This window comes from Chelonia mydas, chromosome 1 (assembly GCF_015237465.2).
Source record: "Chelonia mydas isolate rCheMyd1 chromosome 1, rCheMyd1.pri.v2, whole genome shotgun sequence".
Classification (NCBI taxonomy): Eukaryota; Metazoa; Chordata; order Testudines; family Cheloniidae; genus Chelonia; species Chelonia mydas.
The window spans coordinates 212,565,156-212,592,015 of record NC_057849.1 but is presented as its reverse complement, the minus strand read 5'-3'; the positions used below and the strand labels follow the sequence as shown (position 1 = coordinate 212,592,015).

The window sequence follows — 26,860 nt, the reverse complement described above, 5'->3', positions numbered from 1 at the left end:
AAGGCACAGGGCTGTGCAGCCTTTAGACCCTGGCCACAAGGAGGTGGGATGGGGGGTCCTACCCAGAGACAGGTGATGACTGGAGCCTGAGGTGTGATTTGGGACTCCTGGAATGCACCACAGGGAGGGAGCGGGGGTGTGGGGGCGGGATACCGGTGCAGTTTCCATTCAACTGTGATGCTCCCTCCCTAGTATCATCTCCAGATTCCATGGCTGGGCTGTTCCACTGCCAGACAGTTAATGAAATATTCAATGAGAGAGGAGTTAGGCACCCTCGGCCACCCCACCCAGCCTGGTATCGCCCCTCACCCTGACACCCTGCAGCCGCCCTGCTATTGCAGAGGCATTTCACACAGTGACACCAGTCAGGACCCACCTCTGCGCTGTGCCCTGGCACTTCGCACCTGCGCCCCCAGGATGATTAAGACCAGGCAGAGCAGGGCCCCCAGGATAATGCAGACGACCACGGGCACCGTGACTCTCCCACTGTCAGTCAGAGGGCGGCACGGGGGAGCTGGATGGAAATGAACATGCAACAGAGAGAGATTATTCTGCTCAGCACGGCCTGCAGCTCCCACCTGGGTGTCATTTGCCCCTAGATTTCACAGGCCATGGAAAGGAGCTCCTTCCCTCAGGCTGCAGCTTGCAGCTCATCCCCTGTGACCCAGCACCAGGGAAATTTAACCCTTGATGGGAAAAGGGGGATGGTTTACCTTGGGTATTTGGTGAATCTGTCATCTGTGTCACACCTGCAAAGGAAAAGGGAGAGTTGGAGTCTGAAGTGAGGGAGAGGTGACATGTTTGTTACCAGGGGGAACCTCACCTCTGAGAGTCCCTGGTTGTCTTCAGCTGTCACCTCCACAAACTCCGTCACAGCAGCATCGGTCCTGTATGTTAGTGATTTAGGGCCCAAGTCTCTTGTGCAATGATGAGGACACTACTAATAAGCAAGCACACGGGGGGCCTGTAAGGGATGCAGGGATTATGCTGGCTAATGTCTTACCCAGTCTAGCCCAATAAAGGTTCTACCCCACAGCATCCATGATGCACCTGCACACAGGAGATGGGAGGGCCTGGTCTGTGACCAAGTGGGAGGTGGGTGGGCTGATCCATCCTCCTCCCCAGAAATTACAGCATGTAACAGAAACATCTCCTGTCACTCACCTGAGCAATTCACAGCAGCATCTTCCTTATGGTCACAGTTACTTTCACCCCAGGGCTTGGAACAACAATCCCAGAGAGACGACTCTGTCCCTCTGCAGTTCACCTTCTCCACCCAGATGGGACCAGTCCCCTCGCCGAATACAGCCTCAACCAGGGCAGATAGAGCCGATCCACAGCCCAGTTGTTGACACACAACCTTAGCATCCGCCATGTCCCAGGAGTCATCACAAACTGTTCCCCAGGAGCCACGGAACCAAACCTCCACTCTCCCCGAGCATCTGTCCTCTCCTCCCACGACACGTAACTTCTCCCGGTCTGGAAATGCAGAAACCTCACATGTTACTGGGACAGCTGGGAAAGACCTTAGGGACTAAGAGGGAGACACAGAGAAGGCAAGATACCTGTGCAGCTTGGAGAGTTCGGGCATTCGGCAAATGGGGTCTGAGGTGGTTTCCCTTTCCTTCCTCTGGAGAGAAAGCTGAGGTGAGTGGATTGGGCTGTATGTGCGATGCAGGTTCGAGGAGGGTTTATCGGTATTTCACACCCCTAATACCAGCGCTTTGTAAATTGGCTGAAAGCCAAAATCTGGGTTATGGAATAATTAATTAGCTACTCAGCTGTTACCCTGGATTTTGCAGTCTTTAAGCAGCTCCCTCCTGGCGGGTGTGTGTCTTTATGTAAGTGGCAGGACGGTATCTTGATTCTCCTCTGGCTCTCCCCGTGGACAACCCCCCTGACCCCTCTGCCCAGAAATTGGAATGGAAACAGACAGCTGAGCTGAAACTCACCCTCATTACCGCAGGAACCAACAGAAGAGGGAAAGTAATATTGAGAGGGGGCTGTATAGGAGCTGCAGGTCTGGACTTTCCCACACGGAAAGGCAGTGTTGTCCAGTGGTTATGGTGCTGCACTAGGACTTAAAAGACTGGGGTTCTATTTTTGTCTCCGCAACAGATCTGCTGTGTGACTTGGGCAAGTTACTTCATCTCTCTGTTATCTGTTTCCCCTCCCACTTGTCTGGTCTATCTCGACTGTACACTCTGTATGGCAGGGCCTCTCTCGATTTGTGTTTTGACAGTGCCTGGGGCAGTGAGGTCTTTGGGGATTTTTTAGGTGTTACCATAATAAAAATAATACATGAGACACAGATCTATAGATGAACTTCACAGCCCAAACCTCTGATTGTTATTCCTTGGAAGATGTTTAACCAGAAAGCACGCTAATGATGTTCTTTAATGGGTAACACTTACTGGCTCTTACTAGAGGCCTGAGCCAATGCTCATTAAGGCACCATGGGTGACCTTGGGTCACTTCATCTCTCTGTGTCTTCATTCCCTGTCTGTAAAATGGGGGTAATAATGCTCTCCTGAAAGGCTCTGTTGCTGTGTGAGTGAGACTTGAGAGATCAAGATTTAGAATTTGTTCATGCTAATTAACCAGTCACCCAGCCCAGTCGCCCAGCCCAGTCGCTGCCATTCACCAGTCTGAGATCCGTGAATCATGCTAATTAACCACTGAAACAATTTACCAAAGGCTACGGGGAGTCTCCTTGATATGAAGTCATTAAATCACGACTGGATGTATTTCTAAAAGATATGCTCTGGCTCCACTAAAATTTACTGGCTTGACGCAGGAATTACTGGCTGATATTTTATGGCCTTTGATATTCAGGAGGTCAGATTAGAAGATCCTAACAGTCTCTTCAGCACTTAAATATCTGTGATTCCATGACTTCACTGGGTGTTGGATTAGGCCCTAATTGTGCTTGCGGTGAAACGTATGTCTTTGTAATCGCAATTTCCATGTTTGTTATTAACAGGCCACAACACTATTTCTAGAACCTCAGATACTGAAAATAAGTTTGTACCATTGCTGAGAATGTTATATAGATATATCTATATCTAGATCGATGGATAGATAGATATTCTTATTATATTTTGTTACTTTTCAGTAGATCTTTATATCAAATACATACACATTTATTTATAATATATATACATGCGTATGTATTTGATAAAAAGATCTAGTGAAAAGTAACAAAATATAATTATATCAAAATCTTTCAGTGAGCTAGACCTGACTGTTGAGCGCGTGCGCGCGTGTGTGTGTGTGTGTGTGTGTGTATATATGTTTGCTATTTACCTTCACAATGAATGTGAGTTTCTTCTACTCTGTTACACGATTGTTGTTTCCAAGGGTCTGACGGGCATTGCCAAAGGGAGCTGTGCTGCTTATCGCACCGAACACCATCCACCCAGGTGGGGCCAGAGCCGCTTCCATGTGTAAATTCCTTCAAAAGTGTCCCTTTGTCTCCACAGTCCAAGTGTTTGCATATAAGTGCCATGGTGACGGCATCCATAGGACTGTTGCAAACACTGCCCCAAGTTCCACTGTAGAAAACCTCCAGTCGCCCAGCACAGTCGCTGCCATTCACCAGTCTGAGATCCGTGAATTCTAGGAGGAAATGCACAAATTGAGTGTGAACATTTGTGATTCCGAAACACACTGGGATTTAAAGGCTAAAATCCCAGAGATCGCTAACAACCCTGCCCATTCTTCTACAGAAAAATCAGAAATATTCTTCTCGGGACCAGTGACAGGCTCATGATCAATGCAATTATTATTTAAAAGACACCATTTACCAACAGTTGCAAACAGTAGTACCCGAGATTCAGAAATCAATGTGACATTTGCAGTACCCCTTGGTATTACCTGTTGGCAATGCTGACTTTTTAATGGTGACCACTGCAAATGGATAGGTAGCGGGGAGAGTGAGAGAGAGAAAGAAAAAAGAGAGAAACTTTCTGACATCCTCAGCTCACTCCTCAGACACCCATGTACTTCATTAAGTCCCCGGATCATCAGACTCACGGGAGCATTAAGAGAACAGACCTGAGCAGAGAACTCCCGCGTCCTCTTTGTGTCTGCAATTGTGCTGGCCCCAGCCCCCGGAAGGACAGTCCCAGAGATTGGATTCGTTCCCAGAGCAGTTCACATCATCCAGCCAGATCTGCCCGGATCCTTGCCCATCATGAGCAGAGACAGTTGCATTGATGGCATGTCCACATCCCAGTTGTTTGCAAATGACATTGGAGTCTGACAGATCCCAGGAATCATCACAGACTGTCCCCCAGCTGCCATTGTAATAAATCTCCACTCTCCCGGCACAGCGACCTGTCCCATTCACCAGTCTGATCCGCCGGCTCCCTGCAGGGATAGATCCCAGCTGTTAATGTGCAGTATAATGTGAACTAAACAGCTTCCACGCAAATCAAGGATGATGCTACAATGGCTGAGATACTGAAAAATGTGTGTCTTTAACAAGAAACATAAAGAGAAGAAGTCAGTAGAATTAGGAAATGCTGAAGACTTTGTGAAGAAACTTCTGATAAAAAGCTCTTAAAGGGACAGGACCTAACCCTGAACCTTTAGTCATCTGAGTCATCCTTAAGGGACAGCTCTTGAAAGTAAGAACTGCGAGTGAAGCTAAAGCTTTGCAGAATCAGCTCCTACTTGGAAAACGTGAACATTTTCAAAAGCTCTTCTAAGGATGCGCAAGAAATATCATATTAACTAACAAATTTATCAAAAATTCCAATTTTCTTTTAAATTGTTACAGAGTTGGGAGGTTCCAGGGGCTTGGAGAAAATCAGACTTTTGGGGACACATTTATTTTCCAAATAAAGGAAGAAAGGCAGGTGGATACATGTACCTACGATAAAGTCTCAGACACTTAGGCCTCTGCTCTAATGCTGCTGAAGTCAACAGCAAAGCCCTCCCTGCCAGAATGGGAGCAGGAATGGGCCCTTAATGTGCCATCGTTACCCTGCAACTGGAATGGGCATGAACAAGGATATCAGTGCAGTAACAGTACAGTGCATGATATAGGTGTTTATTAAAAAATCTGTTATTTGAAGAAAGCCATTGTTTATGTACACCTTCCCCAGAAAAGAACCATAAGACCATAAGAGCTGCCAGCCTGGGTCAGACCAGAATCCTGTCTGCAGAAGTGGCCTGTACCAGACCTTCAGGGGGAGTGTACAGAAGAAGGTAATTATGGAGTGACTCACTCCTGTCCTCCGCTCTTGGCTTCTGGCAAGAGGCTTAGAGTTGTCCAGAACATGGGGTTGCATCCCTGACCATCTTAGCTAATAGCCATTGGTGGACCTATCCTCCAGGAACTTATCCAGTTCTGCTTAGAACCCAATTATACTTTTGTCCATCACAACATCCCATGGCAATGAGTTCCACAGGTTAGCTGTGCGTTGTGTGAAAAAGTTCTTCCTCTTGTTTTTATTAAAGGTGCTGCTTATTCATGTAATCATGTAATTCCTCAGTTTTGTACTGTGGGAATGGGTAAATAACACTTCTCTACTCACTTTTTCCACACCATTCATTATTTGATAGACCTCTGTCATATCACCCGATGTGTCTCTTTTCTAAGCTAAACAGCCCTAATCTTTTTCGTCTCTCCTTGGACAGAAGCCATTCTGTACGCTTCAACATCCTTGTTGCGCTTCTCAGTACCTTTCCCAGTTCCACTATATCATTTCTGAGATGCGGCAACAAGAACTGGACATAGTATTCAAGGTATGGGCTGACCATGGATTTATATAGATGCATTGTGATAGTTGCTGTCTAATTTTCTATCCCTTTTCTAAGAGTTCCTAATATACCGTTCGCCTTTTTGATGATTTCTCAGTTTTCAGCAGTTTTCAAAGAATTATCCACAGTGACTCCAAGATCTCTTTCCTTGGTGGTAACAGCTAATTTAGAAGCCATCATCGTATATGTATAGTTGGGATTATTTTTTTCCAGTGTGCATTGGTTTGCATTTATCACCAATGAACTTCACCGGCCATTTTGTTGGCCAGTCACGCAGTATTGTGAGATCCCTCTGTAACTCCTCGTAGCCTGCTTTGGACTGAACTACCATCTCCAAACTTTGCCACTTTACTGTTCACACCCTTTCCTAGATCATTTATAACTATGTTGAACAGCACAGGTACCAGTACAGATCCTTGGGGCGACCCGCTGTTCATGACTCTCCACTGTGAAAAGTGACCATTTATTCCTACCCTTTGTTTCCAATATTTCTACCAGTTACTGATCCATGAGAGGACCTTCCCTCTTATCCCATGGCTACTTAACTTCCCGAAGAGCCTCGGTGAGGGACCTGTCAAAGGTTTTCTGAAAATCCAAGTACACTGGATCAACTGGATCACCCTTATCCACATGCTTGTTGACTTCCCCAGAGACTGGAGAGGCATGGCTTCCCTTTACAAAAGCCTTGTTGACTCTTCCCCATCAAATCATGTTTATCTATGTGTCTGATAATTTGGTTCTTTACCGTCGTTTCTACCAGTTTGCCTGGTGCTGATGGCAGGGTCATCGGCCTGTAATTGCCAGGATCTGCTCCAGAGCCCTTTTAAAATATCAGCCTTACATTAGCTCCCTTCCTGTCATCTGATACAGAAGGTGATTTCAGTGGTTGATTACATACAACAGTTAGTAGTTCTGCAATTTCATCTTTGAGTCCCTTCAGGACTCTTGGGTGAATACCATCTGGTCCTGGTGACTTATTACTGTTTAGTTTATTAATTTGTCTAAAATATCATCTTATTACACATCAATTTGGACTGTACATCAGATTTGTCACCCAAAAAGGATAGCTCTGATGTGGGGTCTCCCCCACATCTTCTGCAGTGATGACTGATGCAAAGAATTAACTGAGCTTCTTGCAATGGCCTTGTCTTCCTTGAGTGCTCCTTTAACACCTCTGTCACCTTTGTTATCTAGTGGCCCCACGGTCTGTACGGCAGGCTTCCTGCTTGTCATGTACTTCAAACAGTTTCTACACGTAGTTTTTGTGTCTTTAGCAATCTGTTACAATAGTGATGTACAATCAATAGCAATAAAAATATGATCATAGAATCCTCAATTCCTTTTTCTTTTCAGTGAAGCAAAACGATGTACTCTTAAGATTATGACATAACAATACCACATTATAACAAGAAGTTTTACTTAATCACCAAGAGAAATAGGGTTAGGTGTGACTTCCTTTTCCTGTTAATAATCATACAATCTAATTCTGATATAGCACAGCTCATCGGTAGATCTCAAAGCACTCTACAAAGGAGGTCAGTGTCATTATCCCCATGTTACAGATGGGGAAACTGAGGCACAGAGAGGTGAATGACTTGCTGGAGGTCACCAGCAGGCCAGTGGCAGAGCTGGGAGGAGACCCCAAGTCTCCTGAGTCCTGTTCCAGTGCTCTGTGAAATAGGCCACATTGCCTCCCCCTCTTTTCTTTTTTTGATTCTGGATGCCCCATTATTGAAGATTTTAAGATAAAAAGCCACTGTGTTTACTGTATTTACTGACCTGCTCAGAAAATTCTCTCTTCTGCCCAATAAATGTTAGGAGGGAAATCAATATTTTTCATTGTCAGAATTTTCCATTATTCTTTCAAAAAACAAAAGAACCCACCACCCCAAAACCCATCTGATTGTTTTTGAGGCCAATGTAGGGGTAGGGTAGAGGTTACTGCTGTGTACCCTGAACTGTGATTTATTAATTTGACTTTTAAGATGGTGTCACAGTGTCAGAGGGAACAGGCAGCTCTGTCCCACAGGTAGGTATGGTCACAAGAACAGTGGCTTCCCGACATTAAAGCTGGATGGGGCTGACTGCAGGACAACAGAGCAATCATCATGGGGATGTTCTCCTAGATGTCCTGGCTGGCCAACTGGGAAAACTAATCTGATGCAGAAGGAAGACTTCACCTGGCCCTGTAACACAGACCACTGACCAATATGGTAATTGACCCCAGACACACATAGGGAGGGTGGGGACTTCCAGCAAAAGCAGCTTCAAAGAGAAAAGGGAACAGAGTGGGACAGGCAAACTGAGACCCAGCTGGGTCTCCTGAGCACCTTGGTTCTTACAAGAACGCAGGCTCATTCTGTTCTTTTCCTGTTACTCCCCAGGGAAGCCCAGCTCACTTAATTTGCAGTGAAGAATAGATTAGATGAGCGGCAACATAAGTGTGGGGTGTTTGTTTTTTTAAACCCCTTTTGACCTAATGCATTGGTCCAGCTGCTGAAGAAAGCTCTTTGTTCTGAGGACTCTGTAGGTCACTATCACGGGACACAAGTTCCCCAGGGGAAGAAATGCTGGTGCCTGAAACCCAGTTGGACCTGCAGGGTGATAAGTGGTTGGTTTGCACAGGGTAGTGTGGCCAGGCCAGGCCTAACGGAGGAAGAATCTCGAGATTCCACCCCAAGACAGGCCAGGGCAAGTGGGCCAAGGCCTGATGTGGATGCACAAAGGGATACCAGAAAGGGGAGAGAGGTGCAGCTAACTCTGAAACCGTGACAACGTTCAATGAAAATTAAAAAAAAGTTTGTCAAAATTTCCAGAACAAGGAAACGGTTTTACACTGGAAAAAGTATTGATTAAAAATGCAAGACAGGCAGACAGAGAGGTTGCTGCAGTGCATTAACCTGTCTTGTGGCTGTGCTTTTCTCTGTACATAATACTATATTTTTACAACAGAGTTTGAACCTCAGATCCACAAATTTTCAAAGTCAGATGAGATCACAGCACAAATTGGGGTATATACAAGGCTTGGACAGGTCATGTTCCCATTGAACAAGGACAGGATGTTTGCAAGATTTCATAGTAAGTCACCTGAGCAAACGATGCCAACATCCTCAGCAATTCCTGCCTGCTCTGCCTCAGATGTGGAGACGATGCAGAGCGTCAGATTAGTCTCGTTTCCTGCACACTGGACCCTTCTCAGCCCCACAGGGCCCGTTCCTCGCTCAGACTTAGGGGGGTTATAAGCTTTCTCAGCAGCTCCACACTGGAGCTCCCTGCACACCACACTGGCATCGTTCATGTCCCACTGGTCATCCAGCACTCTGCCCCACACACCACGGAGGGAAATCTCAACTCTCCCATCGCACCGGCTCTCTCCATTCAGCAGTCGGAGTGATTCAGAATGACCTGGGCTCAGGAGAGATGGGAAATTCACTGAATAACACTCCCTGTTATACATTAGAAATAATGCATTCTACGCAAGAATACTATGCATGCTCTGCAAGAAATACTTGCATACCATGCACAAAAGTATGGAATGGTACTGGGGCTCCTAAGTTACTTTTGAAAATGGAAGTTAAGTCCCTAAATCACTTGTCACTTATGAAAATGTTACCATGGGCACCATCCACCCAGTGCAAGGAATGATGCAGGAGCTGAGCGAAACAAATAGTTTGAGAGCCTGCAGTTAGACTGTATCACAATGTGTATACAAAAGGGAGCAGGGAGAATTAGAAAAGCACAAAACATTTTCCCCATGGTATTTCCTAAATTTGGAGTATTTGACTTTGACTAAATAACATTATCCTTTTTTATTATTATTATTTGACATAAATATAAGAGCTAGTTGAAACTCCCAAATTTTTTCCTGTGAAGTATTTCAAATGCAATATTTCCGTTTTTCTCAGGAAAACCACTTCTGAACTTTTTTCACCTGCAAAGATGTGATTTTTTTTTTTCAAAAGGGGATGGGGGAGAAAGTTCTGCTTTCTTTTTGGCATGCTACCAAAAATATCCTCAGGAACTCATGTGAGAGAAGGGAAATAGTTATAATCAGCTGTTTTTACTTCAGCCAAAATGGAAGGAATTTCACTGAAGTAATGGGAGGCATTTTCCTGGCCCCAGTACTGACCCCTTGCAGAATTGCAAAGGTCTGCTGCCAGCAATAAAGGCATGAGGGCTTCTCCAGAAGGTGGCGAGAATATTTTATAATAGAAAATGTGAAGCAACTTCCAGAGAGGGGACCACTCCCCCCGTAACTACCAGAGTAATGATTTGAAGAAGGATGGGAACAGTGGGTTGGTGACATTTATTAAACTCTAAGGACAAATTCTGTCCCTGCTTTACTGCCCTATTCTGGTGATAATATATTTAATTTTATTTTATTTGTAATATATTAATTATTATTATACGTGGTTTAGAATCTAGTGCCCTCTCCCCTTGCTGTGTCCTGAGGTTCCCCTACTCTGGGACAGCACCACACACTGAGGGGCAGGTGTCCTTAATCCAGCATCTCTCTTGCACTTACCTGAGCAAATCACACCGGCATCATTGTCGTGTGAGCACGGAGAGGCCCCCAGGTCAGTAACAGAGCAATGGCTCAAATGGGTTTCAGTCCCTTTGCAGTGAAATGTGTCTGTCCAGACAGAGCCAGTTCCCTTCCCAAAATACCCTCCTCCTGGGGCTGATTCAGCGAATCCGCAGTCGAGCTGACGACAGAGAACGTTGGCATCTGGTAAATCCCAGCGTGAGTCACAGAGGGTTCCCCAGGCACCAAGAACCTGGATCTCCACTCTCCCTGAGCACGCTGTGCTGCCGTTCACCAGCCGGAATCCTGTGTGCCCAGGGGAGAAGGGAGAAGGGGTTTAGAGAGGGAGCATTTAAGATATTTTATAGCAAATAGTAAAAGACAGGAAAGGAAAGTCAGGGGCACTTGTTCCCTTTCTCATTATCTTGGCTTGTCTGGGGTTTTGATCCGACCCTATCAAACCCAGATCCCTACACAGTTAGATCAGTACATTGCTTCACTATAATCTAGAATACACAAAATTGGGATTTTAAAGACATTGTTCTGAATTCTTACGTGAGCATATGACACCAGCATCATTTGCGTGTGAGCATGTCTGATTCACTTGTGATATCCTGGGACAGGAGAACAGGAGAGACTCATTCCCCACACACTGGAATTCTTCAGTTAAGATCAACCCTTGTCCTTCTCCAAAGTGACCTCCTCCTGGGGTAGATACAGCTATTCCACACTGTAGTTCATTACAGATAACGTTGGCAACTTGGAGATCAAAGTGTGCATCACAGACTGTGGTCCATGTCTTTCCATGTTTTATCTCCACACGTCCTGAGCAGGCACCGTCTCCTCCAACCAGCTGGGGCTTAATGTGTCCTAGAAAGTCAATGAAGGCTGAAAATTATAAAGGGGGCTTTGGGAGTTGGAGTGCTCCACTGGTATAAAACAATCCTAAAAGCTCATTCTGGGTCAGTGGCAAAGTGAAGGCAGCAATACAAATAAAAAGGCAATATATTTTAAAAAATGGAAATAGTGGGAATTAGAGCAAATCAATATACATTAGAAGTTATTATATGAAGAAAACTGATAAGGGAAGCTAAGGACATCAGGATAAACTCCGTGACTGGGAGAACTATTTAAAAAATAAGGAGTTTTTTAAGTATATTAGGAACAAACAAACAAACAAATCCTAACAATGCTATAGGCCCATTAGAAATGGAGATGGTAAGATTGTTAATAATGAGGCAGAAAAGGCAGAGGTGTTCAATGCACATTTCTGGTTTTGGACAGCAGCAGGATGTCTATTCATATCTCTGAAGACGATGAATCTCTCTCCAATCTATTGGTACCTAAGGAGTATGTTAAATGGCATTTAGCAGGGATCAACATTTTTTTCACATCAGCAGGTCTGAATAGCTGCTAAAACCACAGAATAATAGAAATGTAGGGTTGGAAGGAACCTCAAGAGGTGATCTCGTCCATCTTCTCACACCAAGGGAGGTTTAAGTATACCTAGGCCACCCGGACAGATGTTTGTCTAACTTGTTGTGCAAAGTCACCAATGATGGGGATTACACAACCTCCCTACAAACCCTGTTCCAGTCCTTAATTATCCCTATAGTTAGGAAGGTTTTTTTTAATATCTAATTTGAATCTCATTTGCTGAAATCTAAGATGATTGTCTAGTCCTACTCTTGGTGGATATGGACAACAATTGAGAAACAATCTTTCAGTTATTTCAAGGCTGTTATCAGTTCATCTCTCAGTCTTCTCTTCTGTAAACTTACAATGTCCAATTCTTTCAACATTTCCTCACAGATCATGTTTTCTAAACCTCTTACTCTGTTTGTTGCTCTCCTCTGAGCATTCTCCAATTTGTCCTTATCTTTCTTAAACAGTGATGAGCAAAACTGGACACAGTACTCCAGCTGAGGCCACATCAGTGCTAAGTAGAGTGGGAAAATTACCTCCTGTGTCTTACATATGACATTCTTGTTAATACAATTCAGAATGACATTTCCCTTTTTCACAACAGCATCACCCATTTCAGTCTGTGATCCACTTTTACCCCGAGATCATTTTCTGCAGAACTGCTGCCTACTCAGCTATTCCATATTTTGGGGTTTTTTGCATTTGCTTTTTCCTTCCTAAGTCAAATGCTTTGCACTTGTCTTTTGTGAAATTCAATTTACTGATTTCAGACCAATTCTCCATTTTATCTAGATCATTTTAATTTTAGATTTAGTTGGGGATTGCTCCTGCTTTGAGCATGGGGTTGGATTAGATGACCTCCTTAGGTCCCTTCCAACCCTGATAGTCTATGAATCTATGATTCTATGATTTTGAATTTTAACCCTGCCTTCCAAAGAGCTTGTGACCCCCGTCTCAGCTTCATGTCATCCACAAATTGTGTCAGTGTATTCTCTACTCCATCATCCAAGTCATTTATGAAAATATTGAATTGTACCAGATGCAGGACAGTGTTATTTTTTATTTATCCATAGGAACACAGCAACCACAGGGAAAAGAATAAAGCAACTGACAGCCTACAGGTCTATGTCTTACCTAAAGCTCACCTTTTCCCTCAGAACCTGGACTGACTCAGCTTATCCCAGCAACCCCTGCCTCTGGGGATTGTGTTTCAGTCTCCTTCCCTGCAGACCCTGCCTCACCCCCTCTGTTCCTCAGGGCTCCCATGTTAACAATTCCCAGGCTCTCTGTTTAAGATTTCCCACCTCAGGGGCCCATCCCAAGGAAGGGGGCTTGTGCTCAGCTTGGCCAGATGCAAAAGCTCAAAAGCCCTGACACCTGTATTGTCAGTTAATTACCAGTAACTGGGTTCTATGAAACCATTGTCTGCCGTCCTGGGACATGTGGGGAGCTCAGACGGGGGTTGCCCTTTGAACCCCTGAAGGAAATGTGAAAATAGCAGTAAAAGGAACTGAGGTGCACATAATATTCACAGAAATACAGATATAGCCCATGTTGTTTGCAGGGGTCATAGTAGACAAAGAACTGAACGTGAGCTCCCAGTGTGATGCTGCTGCAAAAACAGTGAAGGTGATCCTTGGATGTATAAAGAGGGGAGCAATGAGTACAGCTGGCTGAAATGCTGTACGGGAAATGTCATTATTTTAAAATTTCCTGTGAATTGGAAATCCGGCTCAAAGTTTGTTTTGGAAACTCCAGCCCATGGTGTATCCAAAATGAAATTTGCTCCCAGGAACCCCAACAGATGCAGAGCTTCACTACTGTTAACATCAGGACAAGCATGTCAATTTCTCAGAGCCACTTCTGGGGCTCTGGGGCAGCCTCATCATGTGGCCTGCCCTGGACTGGGGACTCCTGGGCTTCTAGACTCCTTGGCCAGCTGGCAGCCTAAATAGCAAATAGCCCAGTCTGGGACATTCTGCAAGGCAGGGCTGCCCAGGAGCCACAGACCCTGGGACACCGGAACCCATCCCAAGCCTTCCAGGATCCCTGATGCAGACCCTTGAGCCGAGCCTTGGTTAGAGCTGGGGCTTCCAGGGCTTGCAGGTTCCTATCCCATGGCAGAGAGCCTGAAAGCATTGGCAGGGCAGCACTGGAGGTACAAACCCTAGAAAGACTAGGGTCTCCAATTCTGGAGCAATCTGTATGGTGGGGCTGCCCCAGAGCTGCAGATCCTAGAAGACTGGGGTAACCAGCCCCAGGACAGTCTGCATGACAGGACTAACAGAAGCCCCCAGGGAACCTGGCAGGGAACCATAGATATTTCAACCAGACCCTGCTTGTGATTTCAAGAAAGTTCATTGAACCCCAATTCACTTTCATGATAAATGTTGAGTTCAACAAACTGGCATTTTCCAATGAAACTCTTGTTTGCCAGATAATTTCCAACCAGCTCAAGTAGGGAGGTGATTTTTCCTCTGTGTACAGCACCGGGGAGACAGATACTGCATCTGCTTTTAGTGTCCACATTGTCAGAAGGATGTTAAAAAATTCCAGGGCTTGAAAATGTGCCCTGCAGTAAGAGATTAAAGGAGGTCAATCTGTTCAGCTTATCAAAAAGATGACCGAGATGTATCTTGATTTCAGTATATAGATACTTTCACATGAATAATACACTGCATACTAAAGGCCTTCTTAATCTAGTGGGGAAAGGCATAACAAGAACCAATGGATGGAAGTTAAAGACAGATAAATTCCTATTCGAATCAAGGCATACATTTTTCACAGTAATAGAATCATAAAATCATAGAATATAAGGGTTGGAATGGACCTCAGGAGGTCATCTAGTCCAATCCCCTGCTCAAAGCAGGACCAATCCCCAATCAAATCATCCCAGCCAGGGCTTTGTCAAGCCTGACCTTAAAAACTTCTAAGGAAGGAGATTCCACCACCTCCCTAGGTAATGCATTCCAGTGTTTCACCACCCTCCTAGTGAAAAAGTTTTTCCTAATATCCAACTTAAATCTCCCCCACTGCAACTTGAGACCATTACTCCTTGTTCTGTCAACAGGTACCACTGAGAACAGTCTAGAGCCATCCTCTTTGGAACCCCCTTTTTAGGTAGTTGAATGCAGCTATCAAATCCCCCCTCATTCTTCTCTTCCATAGACTAAACATCCCCAGTTCCCTCAGCCTCTCCTCATAACTCATGTGTTCCAGTCCCCTAATCATTTTTGTTGCCCTCCGCTGGACTCTTTCCAATTTTTCCACATCCTTCTTGTAGTGTGGGGCCCAAAACTGGACACAGTACTCCAGATGAGGCCTCACCAGTGTCGAATAGAGGGGAACGATCACGTCCCTCAATCTGCTGGCAATACCCCTACTTATACATCCCAAAATGCCATTGGCCTTCTTGGCAACAAGGGCACACTGTTGACTCATATCCAGCTTCTCGTCCACTGTAACCCCTAGGTCCTTTTCTGCAGAACTGCTGCCGAGCCATTCGGTCCCTAGTCTGTAGCGGTGCATTGGATTCTTCCGTCCTATGTGCAGGACTCTGCCCTTGTCCTTGTTGAACCTCATCAGAATACTGATGAAACATTGGAACAAATTACCAAGGGAAGCAGAAGATTCGCCACCTCCTGAAATATTCAGAACAAAATTGGGTGCCTTTCTGGAAGATATGCTTTATCCAAACACAAGTTCAGATGAAGTACAGTAGTAATTGGTTTAAATTCTACAGCCTTTGTTACCCAGGAGGTCAGACTAGATCTAATGCTCCCTTCTGGCTTTAAAATCTATACAGCTATGAATCAAAAAGAAAGTTAATGTTTGCAAAGTGAAGCACTCAAACATTCAGAATGCCAGACTTGTACTTGCCTGTGAAACCTTCATTGGTCCCTTTTGTGACTGTGCGTGCAGGTTCATTGTCCAGAACATGAACCTGGCAAAAGAATGGCTGGTGTTGCAAAAACACAAACACTCATGAGAAGTGCTAGGCACTGGCACGTGCATAAACACCTTCCAGAAGGGTGGGACCAGAACACCCTGATACAGGGTTATGGTGTAAACACACTCCCCAAAGATGATGAAAGGGAAAACATTTACTACCTCCGAAAGATAAGGTCAGGATGACAGGGTGATGGATAGAGATGTTTTGATCAAACCAACATGGACATGGTAAAGGGTGGTAACTAGTTATTTCAGAGGGTAACTTGATTTTATCACAGTATAAAAGACAGGTCATGGAGGGGTGTGTGTGTCTTTTTCTGGCCTCGGGTGAGGGGAGGGAGTGGAAAGTCTCTCCACTCACTGAGCCAGTCCATTGTAAGGGGCATAGACATGCCAGTGTAACTGTAGACATTGATCCGGGGAGCTAGTACCGTCCTTTGTCAGCAATAAACCTGAACAAGCGCCTTTGCCACTGAACCCAGTCTGTGGTCTTCTTGGGCAGTTTGGTCAAGGCCTGCTGCGTCAGCTGTCTGCGCAGAGCTGAAAACACACAGAGAGAAAACACACACAGCCAACAACTGACAACACCTGGGAGGTAAGGAACTGTTATTATCTCCATTTTACACATGGGGAACCAAAGCCCAGAGACACTTGATGGCCAAAAGTATCAAAAGCGTCCACTGATTTTGGGTGCCCAACTTGAGATACCCACGTCCTGGCTTTTGAGAGTACTTAGGCTTGTGCAACACGGCTCCCACTGACTTCAGTTTACAACAGTGAGTGTTCAGCACTTCTGCAAATCAGACGCTCATGTTCTCAAGGGGGCCACCCATAAAATGAGGAACACAAAATTAATGACCACCTGTGAAAGATTTGGTTTCAGGGACTTGCCAAGCATCACATAGGAACTCTGTGGCAGAGGCAGGGATAGAATCCAGTTCCCCAGGGCAGCATTCACCTGCCTTAACAAGAGACCCTCCTTTCTCTTCCTGCAATCCCCTGCCTCACACACAGCACACTTCACAGTTTCTGCAGCAAGTGAGGCAGGGATTCTACAGACAACCACCTCCTTCACGCCACAGCCCTGATTCAGATCACTGTCTATTCTGTGAAGAAAATAGCATCTTATCAGGTAATGAAAGACTGTATCTTAATGCATATGCACAAGTGGGCCAAAAGAGAGGTGCAAAGACAACTTTCTGTCATTTCCTTATTTTTTACAGCTCAACTTTGCAAACTTAATGTTCCTTAAAAGTAATGTTTTGTGCATACTTTCCTAGGTTTTAAAAAAAACAAACTGAAAAAAACAGAAGTTCCAAGATGCGGAATCATGTTGACACCCACATGGATCGTCAGCAGGGTTGGAACCTTTAGATCTGCCACCCAAACCTCTGCCACTTGAGCTAATGGAGTAACTGACAGCAGTAGTAGTTTGTCATCCTCTTTGTGGACCAGCACTAGACAGAGATCAGAAGATTTTTTGGGAGGGTTTGACAAATATTTGCTGACAGCAGGAAAGTGGCAAAACTCAGGGATTCTGGGTTCCATTCCAGGTCTGGAGAGGTGTGTCCTCTACTGGTCACAGATCCCTCTTCCCCTGTTCTCTCAAGCCTAACTCCTTCTGTGCCCACCCCTCCAACTTGTCCCAGTGCTGTCTCTTCCCCATCCCTTGCTCTGTGTCCCAGTCCCATTCTTCTTGTCTACCCAATTCCTGTCTCCACTCCTCAAGCTTCTCATCCCCAGTCCCAGTCTCCTTGCCAAACTAGTCCTAGACTTCACCTCTGGCTTCCCCAGCCAAGTCCCAATTTCCCCCCTGTTCTCTGTGCTGTCCTTCCCCTCTGGGGTCCTCAGCTGATCTGTTTCTCACTCTTACCCTTGCCTTGGGTTGTCCTGTCTGCCCCAAGCCCCTGTTCCCCTCCCTGGATGCCTCATCCACTCTCAGGGTTTCTCTCTACACACACTTAGCTTGTGGAAAACTGGGGTGTAAATTTACCTCACTGTAGCCTTCTGCACACTGAGTGTCCGTGTGGAGCCTGCTGCTGCGCACTAACAGTTCCCTAGTGCAGGGAACCGGGAGAGATCAAAGCACACAAGGGAACTGCTCTCTTCGCTCCCACACTAAATCAGTGCCACTGTATCCATTCAGCGGCGCCGATTTAACCTTGTCTGGTGAAGACGCATTACATCGATGGGCGAGCGCTCTCCTGTCCACATAATTAGTCCACCTCATCAAGAGGCAGAAGCTCTGCTGGTGGGAGAGCGTCTCCCACTGACATAGTGCGATGGAGACACTGCTTTAAGTCGATGTAAGTTACATTGCTCGTGGAAGGGGGTTGTTTTCACACACCTGAGTGACATAACTTACATCAACGTAAGCAGTAGTGTAGACAAGGCCTTACTGCACGTCCACATGGACACTCGGTGCATGGCAGGACAATGCATGGTAGATTTACAACCCAGCTTGCCACATAGTAAATGTTCATGCAGATCTCCTCTCGGTCTCCCCCACCCCACCCTGGCTGCTTATTCCAGTCTCGTCGCCCAGTTAGTCTTAGACTCCCCCCACACCCTGGTTCCTGATCTGATCTGTTTTTCCTCACCCACCTCCAGTTCCTCCCCACTGGTTCCCAGTCCCAGACTCTTCACCCAGTATGACATTCTATACCTTGGGGGAGTATGTTGTAACCCCCATATTCTTCATTTTCTTATAATTCTGATCTTACCTATAAAGCATGCCTTGTAAGGTACCAGGGGAAAGGTTATATCTGCTGAAAGTCATTTCTCTATCCATATATGTAGATCATTAATGCATATGAAGTTATGAGAATTGTGTAGTATGGTTGTCACTAAAACATGCTGTAAGTTGGGGGAATCAGCCAGATATTAGCTCCCCAGAGGCAACAGCAAGGAAAGTAACCAACGCCCGGGCGGAGTGTCAAACAACCCATCAATAGCCATTGTCCAGGAAATGGGAGAAAAAGACATGATGAAAGGAAGAGATGTTTGCCAATCTATTCCTCTCTCTTCCACCTACATCTACAGACACCACACCAAGCGACTGAAGGGCTGATTAAAGGGGAGAGCCTGGCTGAAGAGCAACCAGCCAGCCTGGGGTGAGAAACATCTAAGTTTGGAAGGGCACTGAAAGTGTTAAGATCAGCTTAGAATGGGTTTTGCCTTTATTTCATTTGACCAAATCTAACCTGTTATGTTTTGACTTATAATCACTTAAAATCTATCTTTATATTTAATAAATTTGTTTGTTTATTCTATCTGAAGCAGTGTGTTTGGTTTGAAGTGTGTCAGAGACTCCCCTGGGGACAACAAGCCTGGTACATATCAATTTCTTTGTTAAATTGATGAACTCATTGGGTAGTGACATTTGGTTGCACAATCCAAAGAGCAGCTTACATGCCAGAGGCTGTGCGTGAACAGGCCAGGAGTGGGGGTTCTCACAGAAGAGCAGGGTAAGGCTGGATCCCAGACTCAAGGATTAGTGTGACCTAGCAGATCACCGGTATGGATAACACCAGAGGAGAACGTCACACCAAGTCAGTCCCAGTCACCCCAGCTCCCACGCTCCTTGATCAGAAAGTCACAGTCTCTCCCCACCCACCCCTATCCTAATCGCTCTGCCTAGCCAGTCCTAGTCTCTTTCCCCCTCCTCCCAGTCCCAGTCTCCTTGCCCAGCCAGTCCCCATCTCCCGCTTTCTCTCCCAGTCCCCGTTTCTCTCCATCCACCAGCCTCCCGGCTCAGAATATTCCCCCTGCATCCTTATCCTCATCTATTTTCCCGTTTCACCCCAGTCTGTGTTCAATTCAGGTAGCTTCCTCCTCGCACTGCCTGGGCCCAATAGGTGGATACAGTCTCCCTCATCTCCGTTCTAGTGCCTGGTGCCACTCTGGCCCACTGCAGCCAGGAGCATAATTTCAGCATAATTTTATTGGTTACACATCTTGCCACGGCTGCAACCCCTCTTTGGGGACCATCACCTTGTTGCAGTGAAGGGGCTTGTGTGCTCCAATGATCCTCAGAGCTAAGCTGTCAGGAGCTTCATTTTTCTTCAAATTTGGTATATTGAGAAGATTCCGGAAGACTTGAGAAATGCTAACATTGTTACCATCTTTAAAAATGGAGATAAGTTGGAGTGTGGAAATTATCGTGGCATTGACTTGCTATCTGCAGCAGGGAAAATTCTTGCCCATATCCTCTTAAACCGATTACTTTGCCTTGCTGAGGAAATATTGCTGCAATCTCAGTGCAGTTTCAGAACATCCTGTAGGACAACCGACATGATCTTCATTGCCCACCAAATCCAGGAAAAATCTCAGGAGCAAAATCAGGACCTGTACATGGACTTCATCGATTCGACAAAGACCTTCGACTCTGTCAATTGCAAAGCCCTGTGGAAGGTGCTGGCCACATTTGGCTGCCCTCCAAAATTTATTGAGGGCCTAAGGCTTCTTCATGATGAGATGACTGCCACCGTTCTCTGTAATGGCCTGGAGATGGATCCTTTCATCGTCAAAACTGGGGTTAAGCAAGGATGTGTTATTGCAGCAACCCTGTTCTCCATGTATTTAGCAGTCATTTTGGTCCTTGATAAAGACCGCCTCCCCACTGGAGTTGACATTCAATACAGAATGGATGGGAAGCTTATTAATATTTGGTGTTTCCGCTCGAAGCCTAAAGTCCTCAGGACATCCCTTCCTGACCTTCAGTACGCTGATGACTGTTTCATCATCACACACACTGAGAATGACCTTCAGTCCATACTAGATTTTTTTGCACGAGCTTACCGAAGCCTATGACTCTTACTCACTATCAAGAAAACTAAAGTGCTCCATCAGCCTGCTTCAGGCCTTCCACATGAACCACCACAAATCACCATCAAGGGACAGACTTTTGAGACAGTTGAGGACTTCTGTTACATCGGTAGCCAACTTTCTTAACATGCAAAAATTGACAGTGAGATCCAGCACAGGATCCAGTGCACAAGTGCTTCCTTTGGGAAACTGCTCTGGCGCATTTTCACAGACCATGACCTATGGAAGGACACCAAGATCCAGGTCTGTGACCTATGGAAGGACACCAAGATCCAGGTCTGTGAGACAATTGCTATTCCTACACTCCTTTATAGATGCAAAACCTGAGTGACCTATCGAGAGCACCTCAAAAGTCAGGAGAGGTACCACCAATGATGCCTCCAGAAGATCCTTTGAATCAAGTGGGAAGATCGCTGCACCAATGCCAGCATCCTCATTGAAGCTAATGTCACCAGCATTGAAGCAATGATCCTCACTCACCAACTCCGCTGGGCTGGACATTGTGTGTGGATGCCAGACTCTCGCCTCCCAAAACAAGCCCTCTACTCTCAGCTCACCAATGGTCAGAGATCCCGGGGTGGTCAGAGGAAACCCTACAAAGACACACTGAAATCATATCTCAAGAAAACTCATGTGGATATCACAAGCTGGGAGGAGCAAGCAACCAATCGATCTCGATGCTTCATCCTCCATCAGGCAGTGGCCCGCTTCGAGGAGAAGTGCCTTGCCCTCGAAGTTGAAAAGAGAGAGAGAAGGAAGGAAAGAAAAAGAACTTTCTCCCAGCAGGCAGCTGACCCGTCAGGAAATGTCTGTACCTACTGCAGGCAGATCTATGGTTCCAGGATCCGACTCCTGAGACGTCTCAGGACCCAGATTTAAATCTGTGGTGGAGATCATCCTCGAATGGAGGGCTCGCCAATCATGGCTATGCTGCTGCTGCAACCAATGAGGCTGTGGGCCTACAGACAACAGTCTCTTTCACTGTGCATCCCTGATTCACTCCCTGGGCACCGTCCAGCCGGTGCAATGACTGAGGCAGGGACCTTGGCGGAGGAGAATGTTTTGGCAAAGTTTGGTATTAATCCAACCAGAAATGAAATCTGAAAGCTGGACGAGAAGGGGTTGAGAGAGACAAGGTGGCTGAGGTAATAGCTTTTATTGGACCCACTCCTGTTGGTGAAAGAGACAAGCTTCTCAGCTTACACACAGCTCTTCTCTGTAAGATCAAACGTTTCTCTCTCTCCAACAGAAACGGGTCCAATAAAAAATATTACCTCACCCACCTTGTCTCTCTAATATCCTGGGACTAACACGCCTACAACAACACTGCATATAAGCAGATGACTGTCACATTTTGAAAGTTTTCTAGTATTCTGTCAGGACAGCAGCTCTGAAAAATTGATGCAGAAACCTCACAGCTCCTTTATGTATTTGTTCTCAGTGATATCCAGTGCACAGGGCAGTTTGTAGACGGCTGACTGGTTATTTCTGGAATAATTCTGAATGGGCCCAATCCTGAGTCCTTTATTCTGTTTCTACTCAGTCTGTACAAAGCAAACTCACATTACAGTCACTAGCTGATTGTCTGAGTAAAGAACCCTGGGTTTGGCCCTATGACCTGGCCCTGCACCTCTATCCAGGGAAGATGGGGCTTAGTGACAGGAATGGACATAACTACACGGGCCATGGAAAGACTCCTCCTCCTCTCCAGCCTTCAGCTCAGGGATGGGGAACAACCCTCACTTTATTCCCACTGCAAAGGTGCAGCTCCAGCGGAGAGGCAGCGGCCGTTTTACAGAAAGGTGCACAGACGGGACGTTTGCTCTGATACCCCTTGGTTCATGTGCAGCTCCCTCCTCCTACTGAGGTTCAGAGGAGAGGGACGCCCTGCGGGGCACTTGCTGGGTGGGCAGCACCAGGCATTGAGCCATTGTTAGTACCAGGTTAGGGGGGTTACGTCTGCAAGAGCCCACTGTATTTTAAGTCTGCAGAGTTTCAAAGTCCTGGCAATGAAGTGCCTTTTTACTAAGTTCTTTTCTCCGATCTTTTTATTTATTTTTAAAGACTAGGAAAGCGCATACGACACCCCCTCCCCTGTTACTGCCCCTCCCCCCATGTTAAGAGAATTTCAAGATTTGTCACTGAAACACTCAAAATCCAAGAAAGGGCCAAGATTAAACACAACCCTTAGCCACCATCACCACGGGGAGCTGCTAAAACTTTTGGAACTATAGGAAAATATTCTACTTTTCAGTGTGCTATATTCAGAGGAAGATATTATTCCTACCAAATGTTAAGAGAAGAGTTTAAAATAAAACTTCTAAGGGGCCCGTAGTTGTAACGTTAATTATTGAGTCACAACAAATGTCTCCATAATATGATACTCTCTAGGTCAGATCTACAGGGTATCAGAGATTTTGTAATTTTCTATTACTGGTTGGTCCAAAACACGAAAAGTTACAAAACAGGCTGGGGGGTGCTCTGAGCTAACTTTAATTCCGGTCAAGCCAGGAGGATCCTCCCATTCCCTGGTCACCCTATGAGGGGGGGTCAGAATCTTCATAAATGCCCCACCCTCTGTGCATCTCCCCAGCTCCTTTGGCTGGGCGTCTGGGTCTGGATTTGAGTCTAAGGGCAACATTTGCAAAAGTGCCTTAGTGACTTAGGGGTTTATGTGCCATTTTCAAAAAATGACTCAGGATTAGATTTCAAAGGGCATTCAGCTGCCTGGAACAGCACAAAGGTGCCTAGTGGGATTTTCCAAAACTCCTGGGAGTTTGGCACCAGGCACATTTGAAAATCCCACTGGGCACCTATCTGCAGGTTTAGACACCTAAATATCTTTAAAAATCTGGCCTGTAGGCACTTAGGATCAATCGTCTTATTCAAAGTAAACGCCAGTTGGGCACCAGACTCTTGTTGGCCTCTTTGGAAATCCCAATGGAAAATCATATAAAAGTTTTAAACAGACGTTAATGGCTATAGATAAACAGACACATTATTGGGAAACAGGCAAGTTTGCTAATTCAATGATTTTCTTTAAAATTTTCCCTGACGATGGCTAAGTTTCCCAAATATTTTCCCTCCAAAATGGCAGCTGCCAACAACAGCCACAGGCCCCTGTGGGGCAGACAGTCCCAGCACTGCTAGTGCCCTCATGAACAACTGCATCCTAAAGAAACCTTCAGCCCTGCAGAGCAGGAAGCTCCTGGCTGGGTCACAGATCTCTCCCAAATGAGCCCTGACCCACTGGCCACGGGTCCCTCCCTGTCACTGACTCATATTCAGAAAACAAACTGCAAAATGGGAGCCATTCAAAGGGAAAGGAAAGATGTGGCATTGAAACAACTGGAAATGACATAACAAAAATGCTTCGCAGTCACACAGGGGGATCCTCAGTGGCCAGTAATAATTACAGTTCAGTAATAACAATAATGACAGGGCTTGCTCCGGCTTTTGTTCATTTCTCGTTAGGGTGACAGGCACACGATGCTCTCTGGGTTCAAGCCCTTTTGTATCAGGGGATTTGCCTTTTAGGACTGAGCTGGCTGATTCTTACCTGAACAGGTCACTCCAGCATCCTCTGTGTGATCACAATTATGCTCACCCCATCCCTCGTTCCTGCAGTGCCAGAGAGCAGACTCAGTACCACGACAGGCAACTTCATCCAGCCAAATTTTTCCAGATCCTGGTCCAAAATGAGCTTTGTCGTGGGCACTGACAGCCTCTCCACATCCCAACTGCTTACAAGCAACTCCAGCATCTGCCATGTCCCAGCGATCACTACACACCGTCCCCCACTGATCCTGGCGTTTAACCTCCACTCTCCCGGCACAGGGGCTGCCTCCATCCGCCAGCCTCAGCTCATCAGCACCTTCAAAGAGAGACACAGAGCAGGGTCAGAGCGAGCAGGGAGCCCCCTCAACAGCGTTAGCACAGCAGAGTCCACGCCTGGCAACAGGGGATCTGCGCCCAGAGCCAGGAGAATGGGACATGCCCATAGCTGCCTCATGGCACCACCTTCTCACGTCTCAGGGCCTCACACTTGGGGCTGTCAGTGCTGCAGCTCTCACCATTTTATCCCCACTCTGGCGATTTGGGGTGTTTTTACCTGTCTCGTGAGAACACGATAAAAGGCGCCAACTCACAGAGTTTCCCTTATTCCAAATGGCGCCATCTCCTGTCACTGTCACTGGGGCTGAAGCCAGCGAGATGCCGCCATCTCCCTACAGTCCGTTCGCATGTGCGAGTGAGGCCGCCCTGAGTAAAGCTGGCTGTCACCTCCCACTGTTTTCAGTGAGACTGAAACCCACAGGCAACACGGCCGCCCCTGTGTGGCTCAAGGACCTAGACAGGACTGAGGGACTGCAATGGGCAGCAGAGACCCTGTTAAAGGAGGATGGGGAGAGTGAGGGGAGCAGGGTACTTGGGGGCAGGTGGCAGAATTAAGGTGTGCAGCGGGGTGGGGTGCAGGTGGTGTGTGGCAGGAGAGAGGAGTGGGGGGCAGGATCTGGGTCAGGAGAAGACATGGGGAAGGGAATGTGTGGAGCGGGGGCGCAGGAGGGAGGGATATGGAAGGGAGAGGGTCTGTAGTTGGGGACAGGAGGAAGAAAGGGGAGGAGGGTCTGTAAAGTGGGATCTGAAGGAGGTGAGAGGGGCCAGGGACTAGAGGGTGCAGTGGAGAGGGAGCAGGAGGGAAGGATGGTTTAGAGAAGAGGGTCAAGAAGGAGGAGTGGGGAGAGGAGGAGGTCTGGACTGGGTGTCAGGAGAGAGGAATAAGGAGTGGAGCGGAGAGGAGTTGGGGGCAGAAGGCTTGACTGGGGAGGGGAGAGAGTGGAGTGGGGATGGGAGGGAGGGCTGGGGAGAGAAGGGGATCTGGAAAAGGGGGAGGAGGGAGATAGTGTTGGGGAAGGGACATCTGGTACAGGGGGCAGCAGCAAGGGGAGGGGAGGTTTGGAGAAGGTGATCAGGAGAGTAGGGGGGATCTGGAATGGGGCCAGGAAGGAGGGGATTGGAAGGTAGGTGGGGATCTGGAGCAGGGAGATAGGAGGGAAGGGAGGTGGATCTGGAGTCAGGGGCAGGAGGGAGGGAAGGAAGGGAGGGAGAGTGGAGTGGAGGTGGGAAGGAGGGATGGGGAGAGGACAGATCTGGAAAAGGGGGAATAAGGAAGGAAGAGTGTGGAGGGGGAATCTTGTGCAGAGGGGAGGGGGGCCTGGAAAAGGGGCAGGAGGGTGGGGTAGGGAAGGGAGCGGGTGTGGAGCAGGGGGTGGGAAGGAGTGGAATGGGCCTGGAGTAGTGGGGAAGAACGGAGGGAGGCATGGGGAGGGGAAGTGGGAATCTGGATCAGGGGGACAGGAGGAAGGGGAGGGAAATGGGGTCTGGAGTATGGGGGCAGGAGGGAGAGGTAGTGAGGGGAAGGAGGTTTGGAGCAGGGGGCAAAAGGGAAGGAAGAGTGGGGAAGGAAGGGGAGGGGGCTCTAGAGTGGAGGGAGGGCAGAGAAGTTGAGGGTTGGAAGAGGTCAGGGAAGTGTTGCTGTTTGCAAACAGCTAAACCAATCCTGGGAAGTGGGTTTTTTACCCACGAAAGCTTATGCCCAAATAAATCTGTTAGCCTTTAAGGTGCCACTGGCCTCCTTGTTGTTTTTGTGGATACAGACTAGCATGGCTACCTCCTAGGTGACATTATAGTTGATGTGAATGGTTGATGTCAGTCTAAAAGTCTCCAATATCTGTACCCTCAACAATAACAAAAGTTCTGTGCACGAGTGTGAACCATGCTGCCTTAATTAGCTCAGTGGCTGTCAAACTATTTCCCAGTCAGCCCTTTGTCTGTCAGAGGAACTGAACCAGGAAAGGAGAGCGAAGGCATGGCTGGGCAATGGACGGCAGCTCCCCGTCTCAGGGGTGAAGGGAGGGTAAGCGCAGTCTCCAGCTCAGCAGTCAGGGGGAGTCGTGCAGTTTGGGTGCATTAAAGGTTGCATTGTCAACCTGCAATTCTCACTCCCACGCGGGCAGAGGTAGAGGGGAGTAACATGACTGGATGGTTTTTACAAACTAATGATGTCAAGGTTCCTTCCCGACTCTGAACTCTAGGGTACAGATGTGGGGACCTGCATGAAAACCTCCTAAGCTTACGTTTACCAGCTTAGGTTAAAACTTCCCCAAGGTACAAACTATTTTACCCTTTGCCCTTGGACTTCCACTGCCACCACCAAACATTTATCTGGGTTTATTTATTAGGAAAGCATTGTTTGGAAACGTCTTTCCCCTCAAAATCCTCCCAACCCTTGCACCCCACTTCCTGGGGAAGGTTTGGTAAAAATCCTCACCAATTTGTACAGGTGACCACAGACCCAAACCCTTG

At 46.8% G+C, this 26,860-nt stretch overlaps 1 protein-coding gene across 1 annotated transcript in view; it reads right to left on the bottom strand.

The window, feature by feature from the left end:
• LOC102941373 (scavenger receptor cysteine-rich type 1 protein M130) overlaps positions 1–26,860 on the bottom strand; it is a 1,272,625-nt gene that overhangs the window by 16,421 nt on the left and 1,229,344 nt on the right. Inside the window, exons 4-13 of the mRNA XM_043552007.1 lie at positions 24,057–24,371; positions 10,850–11,164; positions 10,295–10,600; positions 8,857–9,174; positions 4,057–4,371; positions 3,307–3,618; positions 1,566–1,628; positions 1,165–1,479; positions 714–749; positions 377–514 (exon numbers count right to left, since the gene is read on the bottom strand). Of these exons, the coding sequence (XP_043407942.1) occupies positions 377–514; positions 714–749; positions 1,165–1,479; positions 1,566–1,628; positions 3,307–3,618; positions 4,057–4,371; positions 8,857–9,174; positions 10,295–10,600; positions 10,850–11,164; positions 24,057–24,371 (2,433 nt within the window). The remainder of the gene's footprint in view (positions 1–376; positions 515–713; positions 750–1,164; positions 1,480–1,565; positions 1,629–3,306; positions 3,619–4,056; positions 4,372–8,856; positions 9,175–10,294; positions 10,601–10,849; positions 11,165–24,056; positions 24,372–26,860) is intronic.